We start from the raw sequence: 22,557 nt of genomic DNA, 5'->3' as shown, positions 1-22,557 counted from the left end.
CTTGAGGGGGATCCCTATAACAGTGTCATTGCACTTTACTGCATTGACTATTTAAGGGGCGTGCACACAGTTTGTCGATTGCATTTTATTCTTAACCAGTCATTGTCTTCGAGGACCCAAGCAGTTGCTTGGTTTGCTTGCATTGTCGCGACATGCCTGCCCCTGCCATGCCCAGGTGCCAGCCTGAGCCTGGTCCTAATGGCCAACAATTTTGACATGTGTGCCAATTTTCAAGAGTTTTTTGAGCATGTTTAAGGCCCTCAAACCTTAATAAAAAATTCTTAAGAAAAATAATAGGACTTCCAATAGGGCATCCGTTCAATAGAGTAAATGGACTCCCAACAAAACAATATAAATTGACAAATGCTCTATTTTTATTCAGGTGTTAACATCAATAAATCATATATGCATACACTGTCATATGGCAAAAAAACATTTAAAGTGGGCCATGGCATGAAAATGTTAGCATTGCCACTTTGTGGATGAGAAACAATGTGTCGTTTTGGGTGTGTCCTTTTACATGCAAATGAGCGATGAAGTGCAAACACTGATCACAATGATGACTCAATTGTGATGTCAATTATTTTTTACCTCTCTCTTTTTCTTTGCACTAAATGGCAGTGCTGTGGTTGGATAGTGCAGATTAACCCTCTGGGGTCTAAGGGGTTTTTAGGGCCCTGGAGAAGTTTTGACCTGCCCTGACATTTGTGCTTTTTTCAATTGCTTAAAAACATAATAATGGCAAAAGTCTTATAACACTGCATTCAGCACAAACTGGGCTACTATATTATATGATTAACATGTATGTACATGTTTGTATTTTTGAGAGAAAAATGTTTATGCATGGTTTTTGAAAAAGAAAAAAATGTAAGTGACTGATATAAGTTCACAAAACTCATTCTAAACATGTTTTCCCAAGACTTTTCAAAACAGGATCTAGTAGTCTAGAGTTTTTCTTTAAAATGATGTGAAAATCATTCTGCTTACTCCTTCACATAACACAATATACTGATTTACAATTTCAAAGTCACTTTTTGGTTAGGAAGGCAATATGCAAGGAGGCTGAAAGCTCTTGAATAATCTGTGATTGACAGCTGAAGAACAAAACAATTGCATAATGAGCTGCATAATGAGCCTTTAGGCAGGAATGTGAAGACGCCATTATTGTTACGTGTTTGTTTGTGAAAGCAACACAAAAGAAATGCCTTCACATGCATGATCCCGCGTTAAATAAACCTACTGTGCAGAGATATACACGAATAAACTGGGTTTTAGATGTGTTTAGATGCGTCTTAATACAAAGTGGGTCAAATATGAGGCATTGTGTGTTTGTGTGTGCGTTTGGCCGTTGATCGCGTCTGACGGAAGCACAAAGAAAACATAAGCGCATGGAGATAACTTTTATTTACTAGGCGAGAGTAACCAAGTAGATGTGATGTTTGCAATCGTCTTTTATAAGAATACCAAAAAGCGTGTCAAATGAGGCATCGTGTCTTTGTGTGTGCATTTGGACATCGCGTCACACAGACGAAGCACACACACACTTGCATCTTTTATAAGAATACCACAAAGCGGGTCAAATATGAGGCATCGTGTGTTTGTGTGTGAGTTTGGACGTCGATCCCATCACACTGACGAAGCACACACACTCGCGTCTGTCTGGAGATTTAGGCGCGAGTAAACAAGTATGTGACGTGTGCAATCGCATCTTTTATAATGATACCACCAAGCGCTTCAAATATGAGGCATTGTGTGTTTGTGTGTGCGTTTGGACGTTGATCGAGTCACACTCACGTCTGGAGATAACTTTAGTTACAGTCACGAGTAAACAAGTAGATGTCATGTTTCCAGCACTCGGATTAAAACTCAACACAGCAGTGAATGGCTGCAGAGACGGAATGTCCATTGACTGTGGGGTTGACTAATGAATATGGATGATCTCTGCTTTTCTCTTCAATGGAGCGGGGCGTGGCTCATTATAGATAATGAAGCAACAAAAGAAAGACGGTACATCTCTCTCTTCTAATACAGTTAACAACGAAATACAATATTTATTTTTGATTTCACTTACATCTTTCAAAAGCAGACATTCCAAGCATTATGTAGACATTTATCTTTTGTTTCTATGACAAGTATTCGTTAAGTTACAGTTCATTTTTCTGACGTGTTTCTGAAAGGACTTCACTGAGGGAGAGAGAACAAAACGCGCATCATGTTTATTTTCTTAATTTTGCGAAAAGCACAACATGCTGTTTTTATTGGGAGTGGACAGAAAAAAAACGAGACAATGTAACATTTTAAATGATGTATAAATCATATCTGTATGTCCAAAATCAGCAGAGTTATCTAAGACTCTTTGGGGAGTGATTGAAAAATAAAGAGTTTGCGGCGCCCGCGCCGCAGCCGACCCAAGAGTGTTAAGGTGTGGTATTGTTATAATAAGATCTCCTTATGACATCATAAGGAGAGCCATATTTCAATGACCTAATTTTTGTTTACCCTCAAAGTGGCAACGCTAACATTTTCATGCCATGGCCCCTTTAATACATTTAAACACTGTTGACATAGTGAGGGATTCAATTACTTTTCTGGATGGACATTTAAAAGCAAAAACTAAAAAGATCCAGATCACGGTTTCTAAGACTTTTGTGATTTTGCTAGCCAGCTTCATTGAAGGACATTAATTTTTTTTTTTTGGATTTCCTCTTAACTGCTTGGTTCAGCGTTTTCAAAATGACATCTTTGTTGTTTAGGATGTTGTAGGAAGTGAGGTTAATTAACTTGTCGTAGTCCTCCGGTGTGTATGTAATTTTGTAAGTGATGTAAGGGGAGGAGTCACCAGTGAGGTTAACATTAACATCTCCCTCCTTCAGTTCCGTTTCACCAACTCTTTTCACACCTGCATCAAACACATGATTATTATACTTATTGCAGAGAGGTTTTTGAGCAAAACCTTAATCAGAATGTTTGAGGAATATCAATATAGCACTGCCTTAAAAAAGCTGCATTATGAATCAGGATGGGATGTCCAGAGTGTTGTCAGTGCTTACCAGGAGCCTTGAATTGTTTGAATGTGATGTTGACAAAGGGAAAGTGAATCACTATAGGAGCCTCTGGATTTTCTTGATCCTCAAACACATAAACTTCCTGTATCGGCTCTGACTCCACCTTTTTGAAATCAATCTTTGGAAATGGAATCTTGCGATCAATACAGTAGTCATAAGTTTGCTTCAGGACCTGTCGGGTACATTCAAACATTACAAAACATTAACAACAAACAAATATAGCATTTTCATATTTCATCTTAAACCAAACATTTACCAAGCTTACAGCTATAACTTACTTGAAACTGGTCTTGGTCCCAAGAGTAGTTAAGAGAAAGAATTACATCTGCATGTCTTTGAGAGCCTAACACAGGGATGAATCCTGAATTTATGGCAAATCCACCATCAACTAAGCTAAGCAGGGAATCCACTGGGGTCAGGGTGTTAGGAAAGGCATCAGCGTGTTTTTCTGCAGATAAACCAGTAAGGTTGTGTCAGACTACTGTATGCCAAAACCAACATGATCTCACAGAAGCCGTGTTATAGTCCCAAAAAATGTGATTAATTTTTTTGTGTCCATGGCATGAAATTCAGTGTCAGGATGCTGCCAAGTAGTCTTGTTTTGTATTTATATCTAGTCATGATGGCAGGGTTCTGGCCATCCCATGCTCTATGTGGAGGTTCATGGCCTTGCTTATTGGCTCATGTGCCTCTGATGTCTAGTCTCTTGTCCCCACCCCCTCGTTCTCCTGCTTATTAGTAACCATTGGTTTTCTCCCATAACCTGTTCCCCCTTTTTATCTTGTTTGATTTTTTCTATATAATGTCATTGTGTCCTTAGTTCTGTGCAGGTTCATTTTGTATTGTTCTCATGTTAATAAAAGTTAATAATAAAAGGTTCATTCGTCCCCTGACCTTGACATTCAGCTTTTTTGTGCCTTGAGCATGAATGTCTTTTTCGTGTCAGCCACACAAATTTCTATAAATAGTTTTTGAGGTCTGTGGCACAACTTTTTTTCATGTCATTTTTGGTATCGTTTTCTAATTTTCCCTTATTTTGAAATCATTGTTGCTTAGAGTTGGGGTTAGATTTGGGATTTGGGTTAGAATGTACAGTTATGTATTGGTTTCCACATTTCTTTTTCGCTTTTAAAACTATTCTTGCCTGCAGTTGGAGTTAGAGTTGAAGTTTTGGTTAGGATGTCTTAACATGTAACAGAAAGTGATTCTAACCCCAAGCCCAAGGAATAATGGTAAAAAAATTGGAAAAAAAAACTATGAGAAAACAATACATAAAATTAAACAAAAAAGAAAGTTGTGCAACGGACCAGAAACTAGAAATGTGTGAAAGTGACACAAAAAAGACATTTGTGCTCAAGGCACGAATAGAAAACATTCATGCTCAAAGCACAAAAAAAAACTGAATTTCGTGCCATGGACACGAATACATTAATCAAATTTTGCATGACTATAACACAACTTTCCGTGAGATCAGTCTGGCCAAAACAGAATCCGGTTTCCAGGTGCAAAAAGATTATATTTCATGTAATACCAGACAACACTAAATGGCATTTACATCATCTAACAGACATGCTGCAACTTCACTGTATTATTAAAAGAATATAGTAAATCTATGAGTGCTTAATAACTGGTAATTAATGACAAGTCATCAGTCTGCTTTGAATGTAATGGATTAGTGTAAGCAAAGACTCCAGCTGGTTAATTTCTTTGTGCAAAAATAAATTATACTGTTATGTGGGCATCAGTTGTAAAAAATGATAAAGCATACATATTCAGAACCTTTAGTGTGCAAACATAACTGAAAGATAGGCAGAAGTCACTTTCCAAGTAGCTAACAATACATTGGCTTTATTCACTTTAAAATGTTACTAAATCATTAAGTTTATTTGCATAGAATTAACTCTATTTGTGTTAAACATCTCTTATAATATCATTCTCAAAATATTAGTACTTTATTCCTCAAACATAGTTTTAACATGGGACTTAAACACTTTAACACTTGTGTTCAGTGATATGTATGCTCTTGACCTTTCCATGCGACGAAGGCAGAGTTCTCGCTGTAATCCCGGTGTAGCTGCAGACCCCTCAGGAAGTTGGGCATCTGGCTGATGATTGGCCGACTGTTCATAAAACTGCTCACCATTTTAGCGGAGTCAGCCACTGGACTCACCACGGACATGCTGAGTGGTTGTGGCGTATTATCAGTTTCTTTAAAAGATGCAGAGTGACAGATAATTGATTCATAATCATTATACTGTGTATAATCATGAACAACTGAAATATAACATGTATTATCCTGAAATCTGAATTTGTAAATATTTTTGGTTGGCATGGCAGCAAATTGTAAATTAAACCTACCTAACACTCAATTACAAACTCTTACTTGTGTTACTCGCTTCCTTTTCAGCCCCTGGGCTCCATGAGGGGGTGATGCCAGTTGCGGCAGCCCATATATTTGTCAGATTCAGAGAGAAAACACTGCTCCATATTCCTACATGTGCAAAAAAACAAAACATTTTATGCGCATATTTATACATTAACACTGTATAGATAACACAACATGCAGTTTTTTAATATGAAGAGAAAACAAATCCAAACCCAAATTGCCCTGTGTGAAAAAGTGCTTGCCCCCTAAACCTAATAACTGGTTGGGCCACCCTTAGTAGCAACAACTGCAATCAAGCGTTTGCAATAACTTACAATGAGTCTGTTATAGTGCTGTGGAATAATTTTTGCACACTCATCTTTGGATAATTGTTGTAATTCAGCCACATTGGAGGGTTGTCGCGCATGAACCACGTCAGGACTTCGACAAGGCCACTCCAGAGTCTTCATTTTCTCTGTATTCAGCCATTCAGAGGTGGATTTGCTGGTGTGTTTTGGATCATTGTCCTGCTGCAGAAGTTCACTTCAACTTAAGGTCACGAACAGATGGCCAGACATTGTTCTTCAGGATTTTTTACCAGGCAGCAAAATTCATGGTTCCACAGCAAGACTTCCAGGTCCTGAAGCACCAAAACAGCCCAAAACCATCTCACTACCACAACCATATTTTACCGTTGGTATGATGTTCTGTTTCTGAAATGCTGTGCTACTGGGACATACACCTTCTAAAAAGTTTAAAATTTATTTAAGTATTTTCCCAAAAGTCTTATGGATGATCAAGATGCAAAACTGAGACAGGCCTTTATGTTCTTGTTGTTTAGCAGCGGTTTTCGTCTTGGAACTCTGCCATGCAGGCCATTTTTGCCCAGTCTTTTTCTTATGGTGGAGTCAACACTGACCTTAACTGAGGCAAGTGAGGCCTGCAGTTCTTTGGATGTTGTTGTGGGGTCTTCTTGGATGAGTCGTCGCAGAGCTCTTGGGGTAATTTTGCTCGGCCAGCCACACCTGGGAAGGTTCACCACTGTTCCATGTATTTTTTTTTGTGGATAATGACTCTCACTGTTTTTCGCTGGAGTCCCAAAGCTTTAGAAATGGCATTTTTTCCAGACTGATAGATCTCAATTACTTTCTTTCTCATTTGTTCCTATATTTCTTTGGATCTAAACATGATGAGTAGCTTTTGAGGATCTTTTGGTCTACTTCAGTTTGTCAGACAGGTCCTATAGACAACACATATTTCCACGTGACCAATTACCCTTGTTGAGTGGCAAAACATTGAACAAAATGCCTGGGTTTAATAGAAAGCGGCAGTATAACTGACAATTATCATCTTGGGATCTTGGCATGTGACCAGACAATTCTTTTGCTGACATACCTGTATATGTTTGTCTTGCCTAATACTTCCAAACGATATCTACAAATTCTTGTTGAATCTGTTTGCACAGTCGATCAGACAACAACTTCCCTCATTTTAGACACGTTTTTGCGGATCTCACGCTACATGCTAATGCTGTCGCTCAGACTTTTTGCCACCAGTGGGCATTACCGCAGTCACTTTCGCCAAAGGTGACATCATGTGCATACCCTCTATTTAAGTGATTTCTTAATTGTGAACAGGTGTTGCAGTAATCAGGCCTGAGTGTAGCTAGAGAAACTGAAGTCAGGTGTGATAAACCACAGTTAAGTTATGTACACATTCAAACTTACCCAACAGAAAGGACACACTAGTTTCAGGAAGTTTCTTGACCAGGTGACCAAGATAATATTCACTCCCAAAGTTCTGAGCAGGTACAAACCCACCATACTTAGAAATGCCAACTTCATATGGGGTGAACTCACACCATTCTAAATGTGTAAAAAAACAAATGGGCACTGGGTTAAAAAAAAATCCTATACTGTAAGTACAGTACTTTAAATACAATCCCATTCAAGTCAGAATGTTCCAGTAGATTATATTAGTGAACTGGGTGTGTTAGCAGTGCTCAGGTCATGGTTTCAATTCCCAGGAATACACACACTAGGAAAATTTATAAATTACACACTAAGGGATTAGCTTAAAACAGGACTAGGCCTTAGTTTAATTAGAAAATCTAACTAGTTTTAAAAAATATGCCTTACTAAAAACATTATTTGTGTGCATTTTGAGGCAAAACAAAGGGCACTGATATATTTTAAGATATATCAGTGCACATTGTGTTCAGTTTGGACAGCTCTTACATTCATTTTAGTCTAAGACTAGTCTAATCCCTGTCCGGCAAACCGCCCCATGTGTCACTTTGGACAGAATCACCTGCCAAATTTGTTGAAGTTACATTTATACTTTCTTATACTTTCTAATTCTATTCCAATTTTTGTTTGTTCCAAAGAAATAAACTACCAGGTCATTTCTCCAAACAGGGTAGTATCCAATTCTCCAATTATTTAATAATTTTACAATTTCGAAATAAAAAAATTGCTGTGAGATAAAAATGGTCAAAATTTTTCCCAAGCTGTCACTGGGATTGCACCCTTTTAAAAAGTAAAAAGTCCTTTGCACTTGCAAGAGTTCAGATTAGTACTGTACCTCAAAGGAAATATTGGTACCAGATGTATTCATATCAGTACCTAAATAGAATATATTAGGGCCTTTTCAAAGGGTGCTGCACCGTAACAGTGAGCATTTTTAAGTGATTTATGTGCACTGTTTTGTGAACAAAAAATGGAGGTGCCATAGACTACAAACAGAACAGTTTTCTAGTATTTAGTGTATCTGTCCCTTACTGTACAATGTTATAATACATTGTACAGGATATAATATAGTACAGTACATACCGGCCTCTGCTGTACGTTCTGAATTGCCGTCCTTCATATTAACAGCTGTGAAGATGGGTAAAGGGTTTTGGCCTTCTGACACTGCCTTCTGCATTTCAGTCAGCGTACCCAAGGGTTTCTATGAAAGAAATGTATTAATTCATCTACAGTAGTTATTTTCACTCTAACTCATTCTTACAGATGTAATAGACTGTTGTTTACTATATCACTGACACATTCAACATTTTAGATAATGCCCCAATTCAAAAACTATTGCTATCCAACATCATATTTCAACATAGCTACAAAAGAATCTTTCTGTATTCAGTACCTTTCCTTGAATAAGATACTCTATAGCTAGACCCCACATGTCAATAAGAGAGACAATATGCCCTTCTTTTCCTCTTTCCTCCATCTTCTTTTTGTAGTACAACAGCTGCTCATGGGAAAATATACTGAATGTACTTTTAGAGATTTCTTTCTTTGAAGACTCTATAAACTTAATGATGTCACTTTTAGACCAGTTAGGGTCGCCATAAAGAGAAGCTAAAGTCCTGAAAAATAGAGAAAAAGGTTCTTAACAACAGATCTGCCAGAGTGTTGTTATAGTGGTTCATTGTAATTACTTAGAAATTTATATTACTGAATCATATCAGGGTGACCCATTGGCTTCTTTTATTTAAAAATTAATCTTATAATCCATTATAGATATCTTTTTAGCACTCTTTATTTTACAATGTATGTTTTTAGCTTTTTAACCTGCCACACACCGTTGTTGTGCCTGTAGCTTTTTTTGCTTACCAGGTGGAGCCAGAAAGCCCTGTGATGTAGCTGACAGCATCAAGGAGTTGGAGCTTCTGCAGACCTCTAAGAGCTCCATAGGTGCCCGTCATTGCCCGAGTCCCACCTCCTGTACACACCACAGCTATTACTGGAACCTGAGGAGTCAAACACAAACATTGATCACAATCACATCAGACAAATCAGACCAAATGTGCAATATAATTAAGTAAATGGGACAGGGGACATTGGGGTTTCCAATGTCATGGCATTGAGTTTAAATGGAAATGCTGCACTTTACACCTTTATAGCCATCTAAATAAATGCATTTGACATGAACCTTTAATTTAAAGCAGCTTACAGTGGTATTGTACTTTTTCATCAATCAGTTCATGAGTTTCCTATGGTATTCTTCACTCCATGTTCTAAATTACATGCTCAAAAAACATCACTTTTGAGCATGTTTGAGAAGTTCAATGATGTGTGTAAGAGTAAGATTATGAAAGGTTTATAATAAAGTTACACTACTTAATAAATATATACTGTATACTGTAGGCCTATATAAAGTATCTGAATACTCTGTAATACCTTGCTGGGTTCAGGTGTAGTGGTGAGATTCAGAACCTTCTGAAGTGCCTCTGATACAATTTTACTCCTCTTTACCAGAAAATTATTTTCTTCCTTCGGGATATCAAAATCCAGACGTACATCGAGCTCTTCAGTAAAACTATAACACACATAAACCTTATAACTATAAGAACAGGATGGATTGAAACTAAAAGATACTGTTACACAAAGTCTGGTATCATATTGTTTTACAACTAAATAACATAATTAAAGGTTTGTTACCGATCTTCCGCTTTCAGCTCCACATCAAGTTTTTCCTTTAAAAACATTTCCATTTTAGAAAGGTTTGTTTACATGCACACAAATACACATACAGTACAGTATGTCCACAAATATAAACAATGCTAGTTCCCTTTCAGTCGGTCACTACGACGCCATGTTGTGACCGACGAATTGAGAACTCGCTAGAGAGACCAATCTACTTCGAGAACAACTAAAACGCCAATGAACTTGGCATGCAGGTATTTGCATAATGCCGGCGCCGCCCCACCAGGTCCGTATATAAGCAGCAGGTGCAGAATACCAAATTAGCTTTGAGTACACCATTTGATGAAGTTGGTTGGACAAGCAGTACCACAGCGGATGCTTGTGGTTTCTACTTTTTTCTCTTTTTTATTTGAGTTTAAGTGTGTGCGTTGCCTCTCCCCTGTGTGCATCATCAACAAGCATCTAAAGAGTGTGTTTCCCCTAAAAGAGTAATATAAGTTGAGCTTTGTGTCTTTTTAAAGGCAGCCACTCTCTCATGTCCCGGAGATTTGCGTCTTTTTAAAGATGACACCTAACACGTTCACTAGATTCTATAGTGTTTGTGTCGATCCAGTCTCCTCTTGTGTTCTCTCCTCATCTGGGGGAGCACTGAGCACCGGCTCACATGTCGGCTTGCAGCCCTATATTGGGGCTACACCGTAGTACCGGTACGGAAGGGTGTTTGGTCAAAATGGCTTGAAAATTATTTTTTGACCTCCCTCCACTGCCTTGGCTGTCAGCCTCTCACTAGCTGCATTCTCTGTAATCCTATGTGCTTGGCTCGGGCCTCCACACTGCGTCCCCTTCTGCGGGGTTCCCTTGTGAGTATTTTCTGTGGGGATAATCCTACTAGCCCACGTTTTCCCTTAGCAGAGCCCGCTCTGCGTCTCCCAATATGTCTTATTACTGTCTATTATTCGACCATCATATTTTTATTATGTACCACCCATTTACCCCATCAGGGGGTGGCTTCCGCAGCGTTCCTACTCCGCTCAGTCAGGTCGTTTCCCAGTTGCTGGTTCCCTTTCGTGGGTTAAGAAACAAGTAGTGACCGGCCTTCTGTGTTAAATCCTATTCTCCATCTCCTTAGTGGATTCTGCACCTGCTGCTTATATATGCAGGGCGGCGCCGGCATTATGCAAATACCTGCATGCCAAGTTCTTTGGCGTTTAAGTAGTTCTCGAAGTAGATTGGTCTCTCTAGCAAGTTCCCAATTCGTCGGTCACAACGTGACGTCTCCGCTCCCTTTCTTCAGGGAACGAGGGTTAAATACGTAACCAAGACGTTCTCACCTGTGCCAGGGGCAAAGACACTGTAACTTGGTAATTGGATGGTAGTGCTTTTAAAGGGATAGAAGTCTCAGTTTCTTCACTCTTTTGATTTGCACCATCAACTTGATTTTTCTCAGACTGGACAAACAACACAACAAGAAGTGCAGAACAAGAACAAAACATTAACTTTGGAAAATTTTTAAAAATCATTTCACATACTGAGTCTTGCATATTGATTCCAGGCTGCTGTTTAAAGCAAAATAATAAATGTAAACAATGCATTTTTACTGTTATTACTTATAGCAGCAAAAATGAAAAATACATGAGGGTACTTCCCACAATTGTCACATCTGTAAACAATGCCTGTTGGGGTCGATGACGTACATTTTCACCAAGGATTACACCTGTTAGATTAAGTTCAGTTTCCAGGTTTCGGTTGATGTAATAACAAAATGTCTTAAAAAATTTCTGATTCTCCTCTTGTGAGATGACATGATCCTCTTTATATCCCCCTTTCAGGTTCAACACCATATTACGTATCGCTGAAGGATACAAAACAAAGATTCACTTAAACCTAGGATCATATCATTCAAGTGAAAAATGCTCTGTTAACTTCATCCATTTTGTTCCTTTTTATTCAGTGAGTATGCTGTGAATATCATTTATTTAATAGAGCTCAATACGTTTACTTGTTTTCTATTACATTGTCTTTAGACTAACAAATATCTAGTCATTTATACATTGGTTGAATAATTTATGTGAAAATATTTGCATAGTAGTTTGCATGCAAATATCTGCATTTACCTGCAGAGTTCTTAAGAAGTTTGTCTACCCCCACTGTCAGCTCACAAAAAGGACCTGCCTAGTTTCACAGGACAACATAAAGCTTATAAGATCTATCTATATATCTATCTATATACTTTTGGTACATATATATATACATACACATACATACATACCATACATACATACACATACATACATATATACATATACACATATACACACATATACAGTCTTGTTAAAAATAATAGCAGTAAAATGTGACTAACCAGAATAATCAAGGTTTTTAGTATATTTTTTATTGCTACGTGGCAAACAAGTTACCAGTAGGTTCAGTAGATTCTCAGAAAACACATGAGACCCAGCATTCATGATATGCACGCTCTTAAGGCTGTGCAATTGGGCAATTAGTTGAATTAGTTGAAAGGGGTTGTCATGACTGCTGGGTGATCAATGGCTGTGTTATCTGTGTGTGTGTGTTGTTTACCTGTGGTGCCGGTTCCTCGTGTGTTCACTAACTCCGCCCCCTTGTTTCGGTAATTGTTCACCGGTGGTGTCTCGTTTACCTTTTCCTTTATATTGCACGTAGTCCTGTCCTTCGTTGCGCGCTCATTGTTTTATCACAGTCCTGCTGCCCTGCCTTGTCTTGTCAGTCGCTCTCTGTCTCTTCCTCTTGTTACCCCAGGTTTGGTTTTCGGCGTTCGGGGACTCGTCTTCACCCGGACCGCTCGCTTGTGGAGTACTGGATCTCATTGACTTTGTTTGTCTCTCGGTACAGTTGGTTCGCCTCGTTTCTAGGCGGTATACCAGCTGTCTCTGTCTCTCTCTGGTTTGCATCATCACCCGTGAGTGGAGTACACCTATTTACCATTGTGGATTACATTGACTCTAACGACTGTTGTTTCTCGGAACCGCTGGTTCGCTTCGTTTTTAGGCGGTGACCAGTGGTTTCCGGGTGGCTTTTCTACATCAGGATTTCACAGTGGATTATTGTGTAGCGCCGACTCACTCTCTCCTACTGTGGGAGTGCTTCATTCCCACAGTAGCGTTATCATCTAGAGTGAGCCAACGGGTGTGTGCCATGTGTGGATCTACCAGTGACTTTGCTCTCCAGTTCTCTACCTCATTTTCCAAATAAATATTGTTAACTTGCACTTGTCTCCGAAGTTCATTTCCTGACAGGGGTGTGTTCAAAAAAATAGCAGTGTGGCATTCAATCACTGAGGACATCAATTTTGTAAAGAAACAGGTGTGAATCAGGTGGCCCCTATTTAAGGATGAAGCCAACACTTGTTGAACATGCATTTGAAAGCAATAGAAAATGGGTCGTTCAAGACATTGTTCAGAAGAACAGCGTACTTTGATTAAAAAGTTTATTGGAGAGGGGAAAACCTATAAAGAGGTGCAAAAAATGATAGGCTGTTCAGCTAAAATGATCTCCAATGCCTTAAAATGGAGAGCAAAACCAGAGAGACGTGGAAGAAAACTGAAGACAACCATCAAAATGGATAGAAGAATAACCAGAATGGCAAAGGCTCAGCCAATGATCACCTCCAGGATGATCAAAGACAGTCTGGAGTTACCTGTAAGTACTGTGACAGTTAGAAGACGTCTGTGTGAAGCTAATCTATTTTCAAGAATCCTCCGCAAAGTCCCTCTGTTAAAAAAAGGCATGTGCAGAAGAGGTTACAATTTGCCAAAAAACACATCAACTGGCCTAAAGAGAAATGGAGGAACATTTTGTGGACTGATGAGAGTAAAATTGTTCTTTTTGGGTCCAAGGGCCACAGGCAGTTTGTGAGACGACCCCCAAACTCTGAATTCAAGCCACAGTACACAGTGAAGACAGTGAAGCATGGAGCATGATATGGGCATGTTTCTCCTACTATGGTGTTGGGCCTATTTATCGCATACCAGGGATCATGGATCAGTTTGCATATGTTAAAATATTTGAAGAGGTCATGTTGCCCTATGCTGAAGAGGACATGCCCTTGAAATGGTTGTTTCAACAAGACAATGACCCAAAACACACTAGTAAACGGGCAAAGTCTTGGTTCCAAACCAACAAAATTAAAGTTATGGAGTGGCCAGCCCAATCTCCAGACCTTAATCCAATTGAGAACTTCTGGGGTGATATCAAAAATGCTGTTTCTGAAGCAAAACCAAGAAATGTGAATGAATTGTTAAAGAATCATGGAGTGGAATAACAGCTGAGAGGTGCCACAAGTTGGTTGACTCCATGCCACACAGATGTCAAGCAGTTTTAAAAAACTGTGGTCATACAACTAAATATTAGTTTAGTGATTCACATGATTGCTAAATCCCAGAAAAAAAAATGTTTGTACAAAATAGTTTTGAGTTTGTACAGTCAAAGGTAGACACTGCTATTTTTAGCACAGGTAAACAACACACACACACAGATAACACAGCCATTGATCACCCAGCAGTCATGACAACCCCTTTCAACTAATTCAACTAATTGCCCAATTGCACAGCCTTAAGAGCGTGCATATCATGAATGCTGGGTCTCGTCTGTTTTCTGAGAATCTACTGAACCTACTGGTAACTTGTTTGCCACGTAGCAATAAAAAATATACTAAAAACCTTGATTATTCTGGTTAGTCACATTGTACTGCTATTATTTTGAACAAGACTGTACATACATACACAAACATATATACATACACAAACATATATACATACACAAATATACACATACATACATACATACATACATACATACACACACATACACATACACATACACATACACATACACATACACATACACATACACATATATATATATATATATATATATATATATATATATATATATATATATATATATATATAAAATATATAACATAATATATATATAGTCTTACTTATGCCACCATGCCAGAATTAGATTTGTTTTTGCAATGTTATAGTGATCATATATAATTGTTTCTCAGTCTCTTTAATAGAATACATCCAGAAAATACAGGAAATGTGTTTATAGTATTAAAAACTGTATAAAAATGTAAACTGATGCGTCAAGTTTTTAGGGTAAACTCCCCTTCCACTTGATCCGCAGGATCTCTTAAACCTAAATAAAATGAAATCCAATTTTTTTAATTTTAAAGATTTAATCTTTTTACTTAATTCTGCTCAAAAACGCTTAAAGGACAAGTTTGGTATTTTACACTTAAAGCCCTGTTTTCAGATTGTTTATGATGAAATAGAACGGTTTTGACCCGAGAATTTTTGGTTGTTTGTTGGATAACCATCACCTCTACAATGGCTGCATAGTTGCACTGGAACAATCCTTCCTAAAAATGTATAAAAATTTCGTTTACAAAGACGTGAAAATCACTGAGTGGTCAGGGGTGTCCACTGATATGCTCACACAAAAATCGCTGCAAAAGATGCTTTCCAACAGGTTTTATCATAGTTTTTGTCCAACTCCATTGACTTGTATTAGATGTGCTGTGAGGTACAGTATTACTCCGCCGCCGGAAACAGAAATGGAGTTGTTTGTATTCTTGCAATTGGCAAAGGTGGATTATCGCCACCAACTGGGCTGGAGTGTCTATTATTCAAGCTCTCAACGGAGGAATGTACGGGTGTGAGGCGTTTGGAAAAATAGGCCCACAAGTTTACAACAAATGGTAAAACACCTGTTGGAAAGCATCTTTTGCAGCGTTTAATGCATTTTAGGAAGGATTGTTCCAGTGCACCTTTGCAGCCATTGTAGAGGTGGGGGTTGATACAACAAACACCCGAAAATTCTCGGGCCAGCACCATATGTCCAAATTTCAGTCAAAACCTGTTAGGAATGACACTAGACAGAAATCCCAGCGCAGAGGTTTTATTCACAGGGTATGTATAAAAGCAGAACACTCAATGTCTTCAGGTGAAAATATGTATAGGAGAAAAACACTCAATGTCATCAGATGTAAATATGTATAATAGAAAACACTCTGTGTCCGTGTGTGATGAGGTGCTCTGAAATAGAAAACACTGCAGGGCTGTAGAACATCCACAACTCCGTAGTCACAGAATGGTATTCCTGACGGGGAACAGGGAGGAAATCCTGGCTAGGCACGGAGAGTGATTCCTGGCGGGGCACAGAGAGAGAGAGAAGCGGTCAGAGTCTTCAGCAGTACGCGCGCTGGACAGCGCACTGCGGCAGTCAGGGTGTAGAGCAGAATTACGCGCTAGTGCGCACTGCGGCTGTCAGCGTCTTCAGCAGAATTACGCGCTCATGAGCGCACTGTGGCTGGACAGCGCAAGGTGTAGAATATCGCTAGGAGGTTCCTCTGACCGAGAGTTTCCGAAGACTTGACAGATGCCACACCAATCGGGAGAGACTGACAGCAGGGCGGGGAATCTAACGGGGCAAAGGCAGCAGAGAGCACGGTGAAATATTCTAAGAATAAACTAGACACGACAAGAACTAGACACGACAAGAACTAGACAGAGCTAGCGGGCAGGAACACACAAAGCCGAACTTGCAAAGAACAGAGGAAACGAGGGGAATTTAAATCAAACCGGATGGGCAAATAATACGGATCAGGTGTGGGACGCCGGTGAGAAGAGTCGGAGATGATGAGGTCATGGATGATGATGGAGCTGTCAAAACATAAACACAACACAACACATGGTGAAACAAAGACAAAGCGGCCAATAAGACCGAAATCATGACAGGACTCCCCCCCCACGACCGCCACCGGGCGGTCCATGAGGAGGCTCACCCCGTCGCCGGCGGAGATCCTCTATCAGCCCAGGGTCCAGGATGTCCCGGGCCGGTACCCAACACCTCTCCTCCGGACCATATCCTTCCCAGTCAACGAGATATTGAAATCCCCTACCCCGGCGACGCACATCCAGTAAAGACTTAACTGAATACACAGGGGCACCATCTATAAGCTGAGGGGTGGGAGGGGTGGGGGCAGAGGGAACAGGATTAAGGTGGGAAAAATACACAGGCTTCAGTTTAGACACATGAAAAACTGGATGAACCCGACCGAGTGCTGGGGGCAATCTGAGCCTCACCGTCACGGGATTAATAACCTTAACAATGCTGTATGGCCCAAGGAATCGTGGAGCCAGCTTGCGAGAATGCTCACGGAGAGGTAAATCCTTGGACGAAAGCCATACTTTCTGCCCACAGATAAAACGGGGCGCGGTTCTACGGTGACGGTCGGCCGCGGCTTTGGTTAGTCTGGAAACCTGGCGTAATGTAAATCTAGCCTTTCTCCAGGTGCGTTTGCAACGACGGACAAAAGCTAGCGCAGACGGAACCACCGCATCAGGTTCCTGTGATGGGAATAAAGGGGGCTGAAACCCCATGGACGCCTCAAAAGGGGACATGTTAAGGGAAGAAACAGGGAGAGAATTATGGGCGTATTCAACCCAGGGTAACTGTTGGCACCAGGAGCTCGGATATTGCGATGTCAGACAGCGGAGAGCTCTACCTAAGCTCTACCAAAGGTTCCGACTCGACAGGTGGAGACGTCGGGGCAGAAGGAGAAGTGGAAGTCTCACCCAAAAACACTCGCTGGCGCAGAGAGCGACGCTGACCACGAAGGATCCTCCGGGCTTCGATCCGGAGAGCCAGATCAATAATGGCTTCGAGAGTGGGGGGAAGATCGTGCACGGCGATCTCATCCTGAAGATCATCTGACGACCCCTCAACAATCTGCGCTCGAAGAGCCGCTTCGTTCCAGTGGCAGGCAGCCGCTAGGGTCTTAAACTCTATGGCGTACTCGGTGACTGAGTGTCCTCCCTGAACCAGGCGTGCCAACCGAGCTGCAGCGGCGTCCCCGCGAACGGAGCGGTCGAATAGCCTTTCCATCTCCTCGCGAAAATCATTGAAGGATCGGCAGCAAGGATCGCCGGCATCCCAAACGGCTGTAGCCCACTCACGCGCCTTGCCAACCAGAAGGATAATCACAAACGCCACCCGGGTGCGCTCTGCGGAATAGCGGCGGGGCTGGAGGGCAAAAACCAGAGAGCATTGTGACAGAAAAGCCCGACAGGAGGCAGGATTACCATCATAAGGAGGTGGGGCTGTGACATGAGGCTCCGTCTGCGACGGCTGGCTGGGTTGGGTGGCCTCATGACTGACCTGGTCAAGACGAGAGGAAAGGTCAGCCATCCGGACAGATAACTCCTCCAGCTCTTGAGATGTTGAAGTGAGACGAGCCGAGAGTTGTCCCAACCGTGAGCCCTGCTGAGCGAGCGTCGACCGGAGAGCATCAACCTCCGCGGGATCCATTGTGGCAAGTTCGTCCTGTTAGGAATGACACTAGACAGGAATCCCAGAGCAGAGGTTTTATTCACAAGGTATGTATAAAAGCAGAACACTCAATGTCTTCAGGTGAAAATATGTATAGGAGAAAAACACTCAATGTCATCAGATGTAAATATGTATAATAGAAAACACTCTGTGTCCGTGTGTGATGAGGTGCGCTGAAATAGAAAACACTGCAGGGCTGTAGAACATCCACAACTCCGTAGTCACAGAATGGTATTCCTGACGGGGAACAGGGAGGGAATCCTGGCTAGGCACGGAGAGTGATTCCTGGCGGGGCACAGAGAGAGAGAGAAGCGGTCAGAGTCTTCAGCAGTACGCGCGCTGGACAGCGCACTGCGGCAGTCAGGGTGTAGAGCAGAATTACGCGCTAGTGCGCACTGCGGCTGTCAGCGTCTTCAGCAGAATTACGCGCTCATGAGCGCACTGCGGCTGGACAGCGCAAGGTGTAGAATATCGCTAGGAGGTTCCTCTGACCGAGAGTTTCCGAAGACTTGACAGATGCCACACCAATCGGGAGAGACTGACAGCAGGGCGGGGAATCTAACGGGGCAAAGGCAGCAGAGAGCACGGTGAAATATTCTAAGAATAAACTAGACACGACAAGAACTAGACACGACAAGAACTAGACAGAGCTAGCGGGCAGGAACACACAAAGACGAACTTGCAAAGAACAGAGGAAACGAGGGGAATTTAAATCAAACCGGATGGGCAAATAATACGGATCAGGTGTGGGACATCTAAAGACATTTTTTTTGTACATATTTCCTGTATTTTCTGTTTGTATCTTAATAAAATAGATTGAAAATAAATATGGATGGACATTAAAACTTCTAAAACAACAAGTCTGGTGGTGATGGCCCAAGACTTTTGCACAGTACTGTATGTCTTATAAAAGCACTATATTATTGTAAGGATTCTGTAACACTTGAAACACATAAATCTGCAATATGGGTTCTTACCACCAACACCCCATTAGACATGCATGGGCTCGGCACATCAGAGCTGCAATGGGCAGACACAGGCAAGACCACTGCTTAGTTTATATTTATGTGCATGTTTATTGAGAAAAACAGGGCATTGCTCCAAAAGTGCACTGTGCAAGTTATGAAACATCACTCATTTTCAAATGACCACTAAAATCCAATTAAAGGCAGTGCTTACCTCTTTGTCATCTCAAACTCCACCCACAGCTCATCTTTTGTCTATGAGAAAAGGTGAAACATATACACATGTTAAATATCATTGAAGTTTTCTTTTCAATTGTATTCCATGATGTCTCCATAGCACTCACCTTATCATTTAAAATGAAACATTTTTGCTCCTTCTTCTCTGGTGTGAGGTTATCAGTGTCAAACAGGACAGTGCCAATAAGATCATCTCTCATATACAAATCATTGTCATAGACCTGAAACTCCAATATATTCTGTGTAGTGGAGAAAAGAGGTGATATTAAACTCAGTGACTCAAGGTGCATCTTAAAGAGGAATGTACTTTAAAAAATAAAGGTGATTTTGATTATGAGTACACAGAAGAACCATTTTTGCCTGAATTTTACTTTAACCAGATGGCATTCCACCAGACATAAGAACAGATACAGACAGCTGCCTATTAGTTTACCTTGACATTGCTCTGCAACCTGAAGTGAAAGGTTTCATTCCATACAGGTTTGTTGCTATTATCAATCGTCTTGGTGCGATATGTACGGGCAGATGCCGTGGGTAAGTTTAAGATAACATAGCAGTCAGCTTCAGAAACTAAGAAAAAATGGGGATAGGCTTAGAAATGGTAGAGTGTTGGCAAAAAGATTTAAACCCTTACATCATTCACTTGCCCACATAAAGTAAGCTGAAGATTGCTGAAGCGGCTTAAAGGTATTTTCAAAAGTGAAAGTGAACCCACATGGAAAGAACCTATATGTGGATATATGTGCATATATGAAACCTATATGCAGCTTATATGCACATATATGCTGCATATATACAGCATATATGCGCATATATGAAACATATATGCAGCTAATATGCACATATATGCAGCACATATACAGCATATATGCACATATATAATAATATATATGCACATATATGAAACCTATATGCAGCTACTATGCACATATATGCTGCACATATACAGCATATATGCCCATATATGCTGCACATATACAGCATATATGCCCATATATGCTGCACATATACAGCATATATGCCCATATATGATAATATATATGCTGCATATATGCAAAATTGAGGTGCATATATGTGCATATACAGGCCATAAATTATGTGAATTATTAAATAAAGTTATGATGTCTGCACATTTAAAACATTTACAAGATCTGTCTACGACATGTATAACAAAATGGTTTAATTTAACAGCTACTGTTCAGTGATATTTAACAGTGACAGTAGCGCAGATGGTAAAGCGAGTTGTCTAATGATCGGAAGGTTGGGTGTTCGAATCCCAGCAGTGGAGCGTGGGATTGCATTTTTTTTTTGTAATCGGAAGGTTGGAGGTTTGAACCTTGCTCCTGCAGGTGCAGACTGTCTTTGGTTGGACCTTTATTTATGTTTAATTTATAAGCAGCTACAGATTTTAATAATTTTACCAATATATAGGTTAACATATATGTGCATATATGTACATATATGTACATATAATATAGGAAAACGGCCAATTTTATATATGTCACATATATGTAAAACTTATATCAAAACCTATATTGAAACATATATGTTTATATATGTTTTTTCCATGTGGGAAGAAGCAACATAAAGAACAAGGTCTCTCAAAAACACAGATAGCAAGTCGAAGTGATCGCAAAGGTGAAAACTGTAAACACATAAGTTAGAACCTGTTGTAATAGCATTTTTCAAAAATAAAGTTAAGGCAACAAAAATGAAGTTAATATGTTGTCGTTTGGATACTGATAAAATAGGCATCTTGACTTACAGTAGTCGTATGTCATTTTGATATTCCCATGTAAAACTTTGACTGAAAGATTCCAGTAAGGCTTGACTTCTTTCTGTTGAACAAATACACAGAAATAAACAGGTCAGAGATTTTTAATGTTTATGTTTGATGTGTTATTTACATTATGAATCAAATGATTTACATTGTTTACAGTAATTATAATTCCCATGGTTGAGAGAGCTTTTGCAATAGTGCAAAGATTTATCTATCAGAATAAATACTTTTATTTCAGAGAGGAAACAACATTAGCTTACCTTAAGCATCGTTGGATCCGGATATTTCTTGAACCACCAACTGGTGAGATGTTGAGGAGAGTGCTACAGTATATGGCAAACTATGCAAAATGTCGAATGTTGACAGCTTGACAAGCTAGTTTTCCCTCTTGTCATACTGTATAATACATTCGTAGAATTAGTCCTCATCTCATGTCTTAGAAAACCAACCACAAAACTTTTCATATGGATGTCTATTTTCTTACAATAACTGTGTAAATGATGATAGCAACTCATTGTATACAGTTTGGACAGTGTACTAAAAGTCTCCACAGTTATATTTGCATTTGGAAGACACTTTTATCCAAATGTTCCAATTTTTGTATTAATTTAATTACACAAAACATACACTGTAAAAATGCTGGATTATTTTTGGGTGTAGTATATGGTACAGTGTTTTGACAGTTTAAACCCATTAAAAAAGACTTAACATGATTCCTCTAGGCCAGGGATGGGCAACTTCGGTCCTGGAGGGCCGGTGTCCTGGAGAGTTTAGCTCCAACCATAATTAATCACACCTGAAGCAGCCAATTAAGGTATTAATAGGCATAACAGAAACTTTCAGGCAGGTGTGCTGAAGCAAGTTGGAGCTAAACTCTGCAGGACACCTGCCCTCCAAGACCGAAGTTGCCCATCCCTGCATCTAGGCCTTGCTGGATAATTTACAAGTAGTTGGCTGCCTGCTGTCAGCGACTACTGAGAGGGGCCCCCTTGAGGGAATCCCGATAACAGTGTCATTGCACTTTACTGCATTGACTATTTAAGGGGCGTGCACACAGTTTGTCGTTGCATTTTATTCTTAACCAGTCATTGTCTTTGGGCTCCAGACCAGCTCGAGGACCCAAGCAGTTGCTTGGTTTGCTTGCCTTGTCGCGACATGCCTGCCTCTGCCATGCCTAGGTGCCAGCCTTAGCCTGGTCCTAATGGCCAACAATTTTGACGTGTGTGACAATTTTCAAGAGTTTTTGGGCATGTTTAAGGCCCTAAAACCTTAAAAAAAGTCTTATAAAAAAGAATAAGACTTCCAATAGGGCATACATACAATAGAGTAAATGGACCCCCAA

The 22,557-nt window shown here is 40.2% G+C and overlaps 1 protein-coding gene across 1 annotated transcript; it reads right to left on the bottom strand.

The window, feature by feature from the left end:
* Positions 1–2,427: 2,427 nt before the first annotated feature.
* Positions 2,428–22,433, bottom strand: LOC135786522 (cytosolic phospholipase A2 beta-like). Its single transcript, XM_073812479.1, has 20 exons — positions 21,476–22,433; positions 21,201–21,273; positions 19,869–20,005; positions 19,543–19,674; positions 19,413–19,453; positions 19,211–19,253; positions 11,969–12,026; positions 11,487–11,706; positions 11,186–11,264; positions 9,870–9,904; positions 9,609–9,747; positions 9,042–9,178; positions 8,572–8,794; positions 8,262–8,379; positions 7,158–7,295; positions 5,449–5,556; positions 5,094–5,273; positions 3,344–3,513; positions 3,051–3,237; positions 2,428–2,899 (listed from the first exon to the last, which is right to left on the bottom strand). Exons 1-20 carry the CDS (start codon positions 21,482–21,484, stop codon positions 2,658–2,660), a joined length of 2,469 nt encoding a protein of 822 aa, XP_073668580.1. The 5' UTR covers positions 21,485–22,433; the 3' UTR covers positions 2,428–2,657.
* Positions 22,434–22,557: the final 124 nt, after the last annotated feature.

This window comes from Paramisgurnus dabryanus, chromosome 17, assembly GCF_030506205.2.
Source record: "Paramisgurnus dabryanus chromosome 17, PD_genome_1.1, whole genome shotgun sequence".
Lineage (NCBI taxonomy): Eukaryota > Metazoa > Chordata > Actinopteri > Cypriniformes > Cobitidae > Paramisgurnus > Paramisgurnus dabryanus.
The sequence above is the reverse complement of the archived record's forward strand: the minus strand, read 5'-3'. Positions and strand labels throughout refer to the sequence as shown.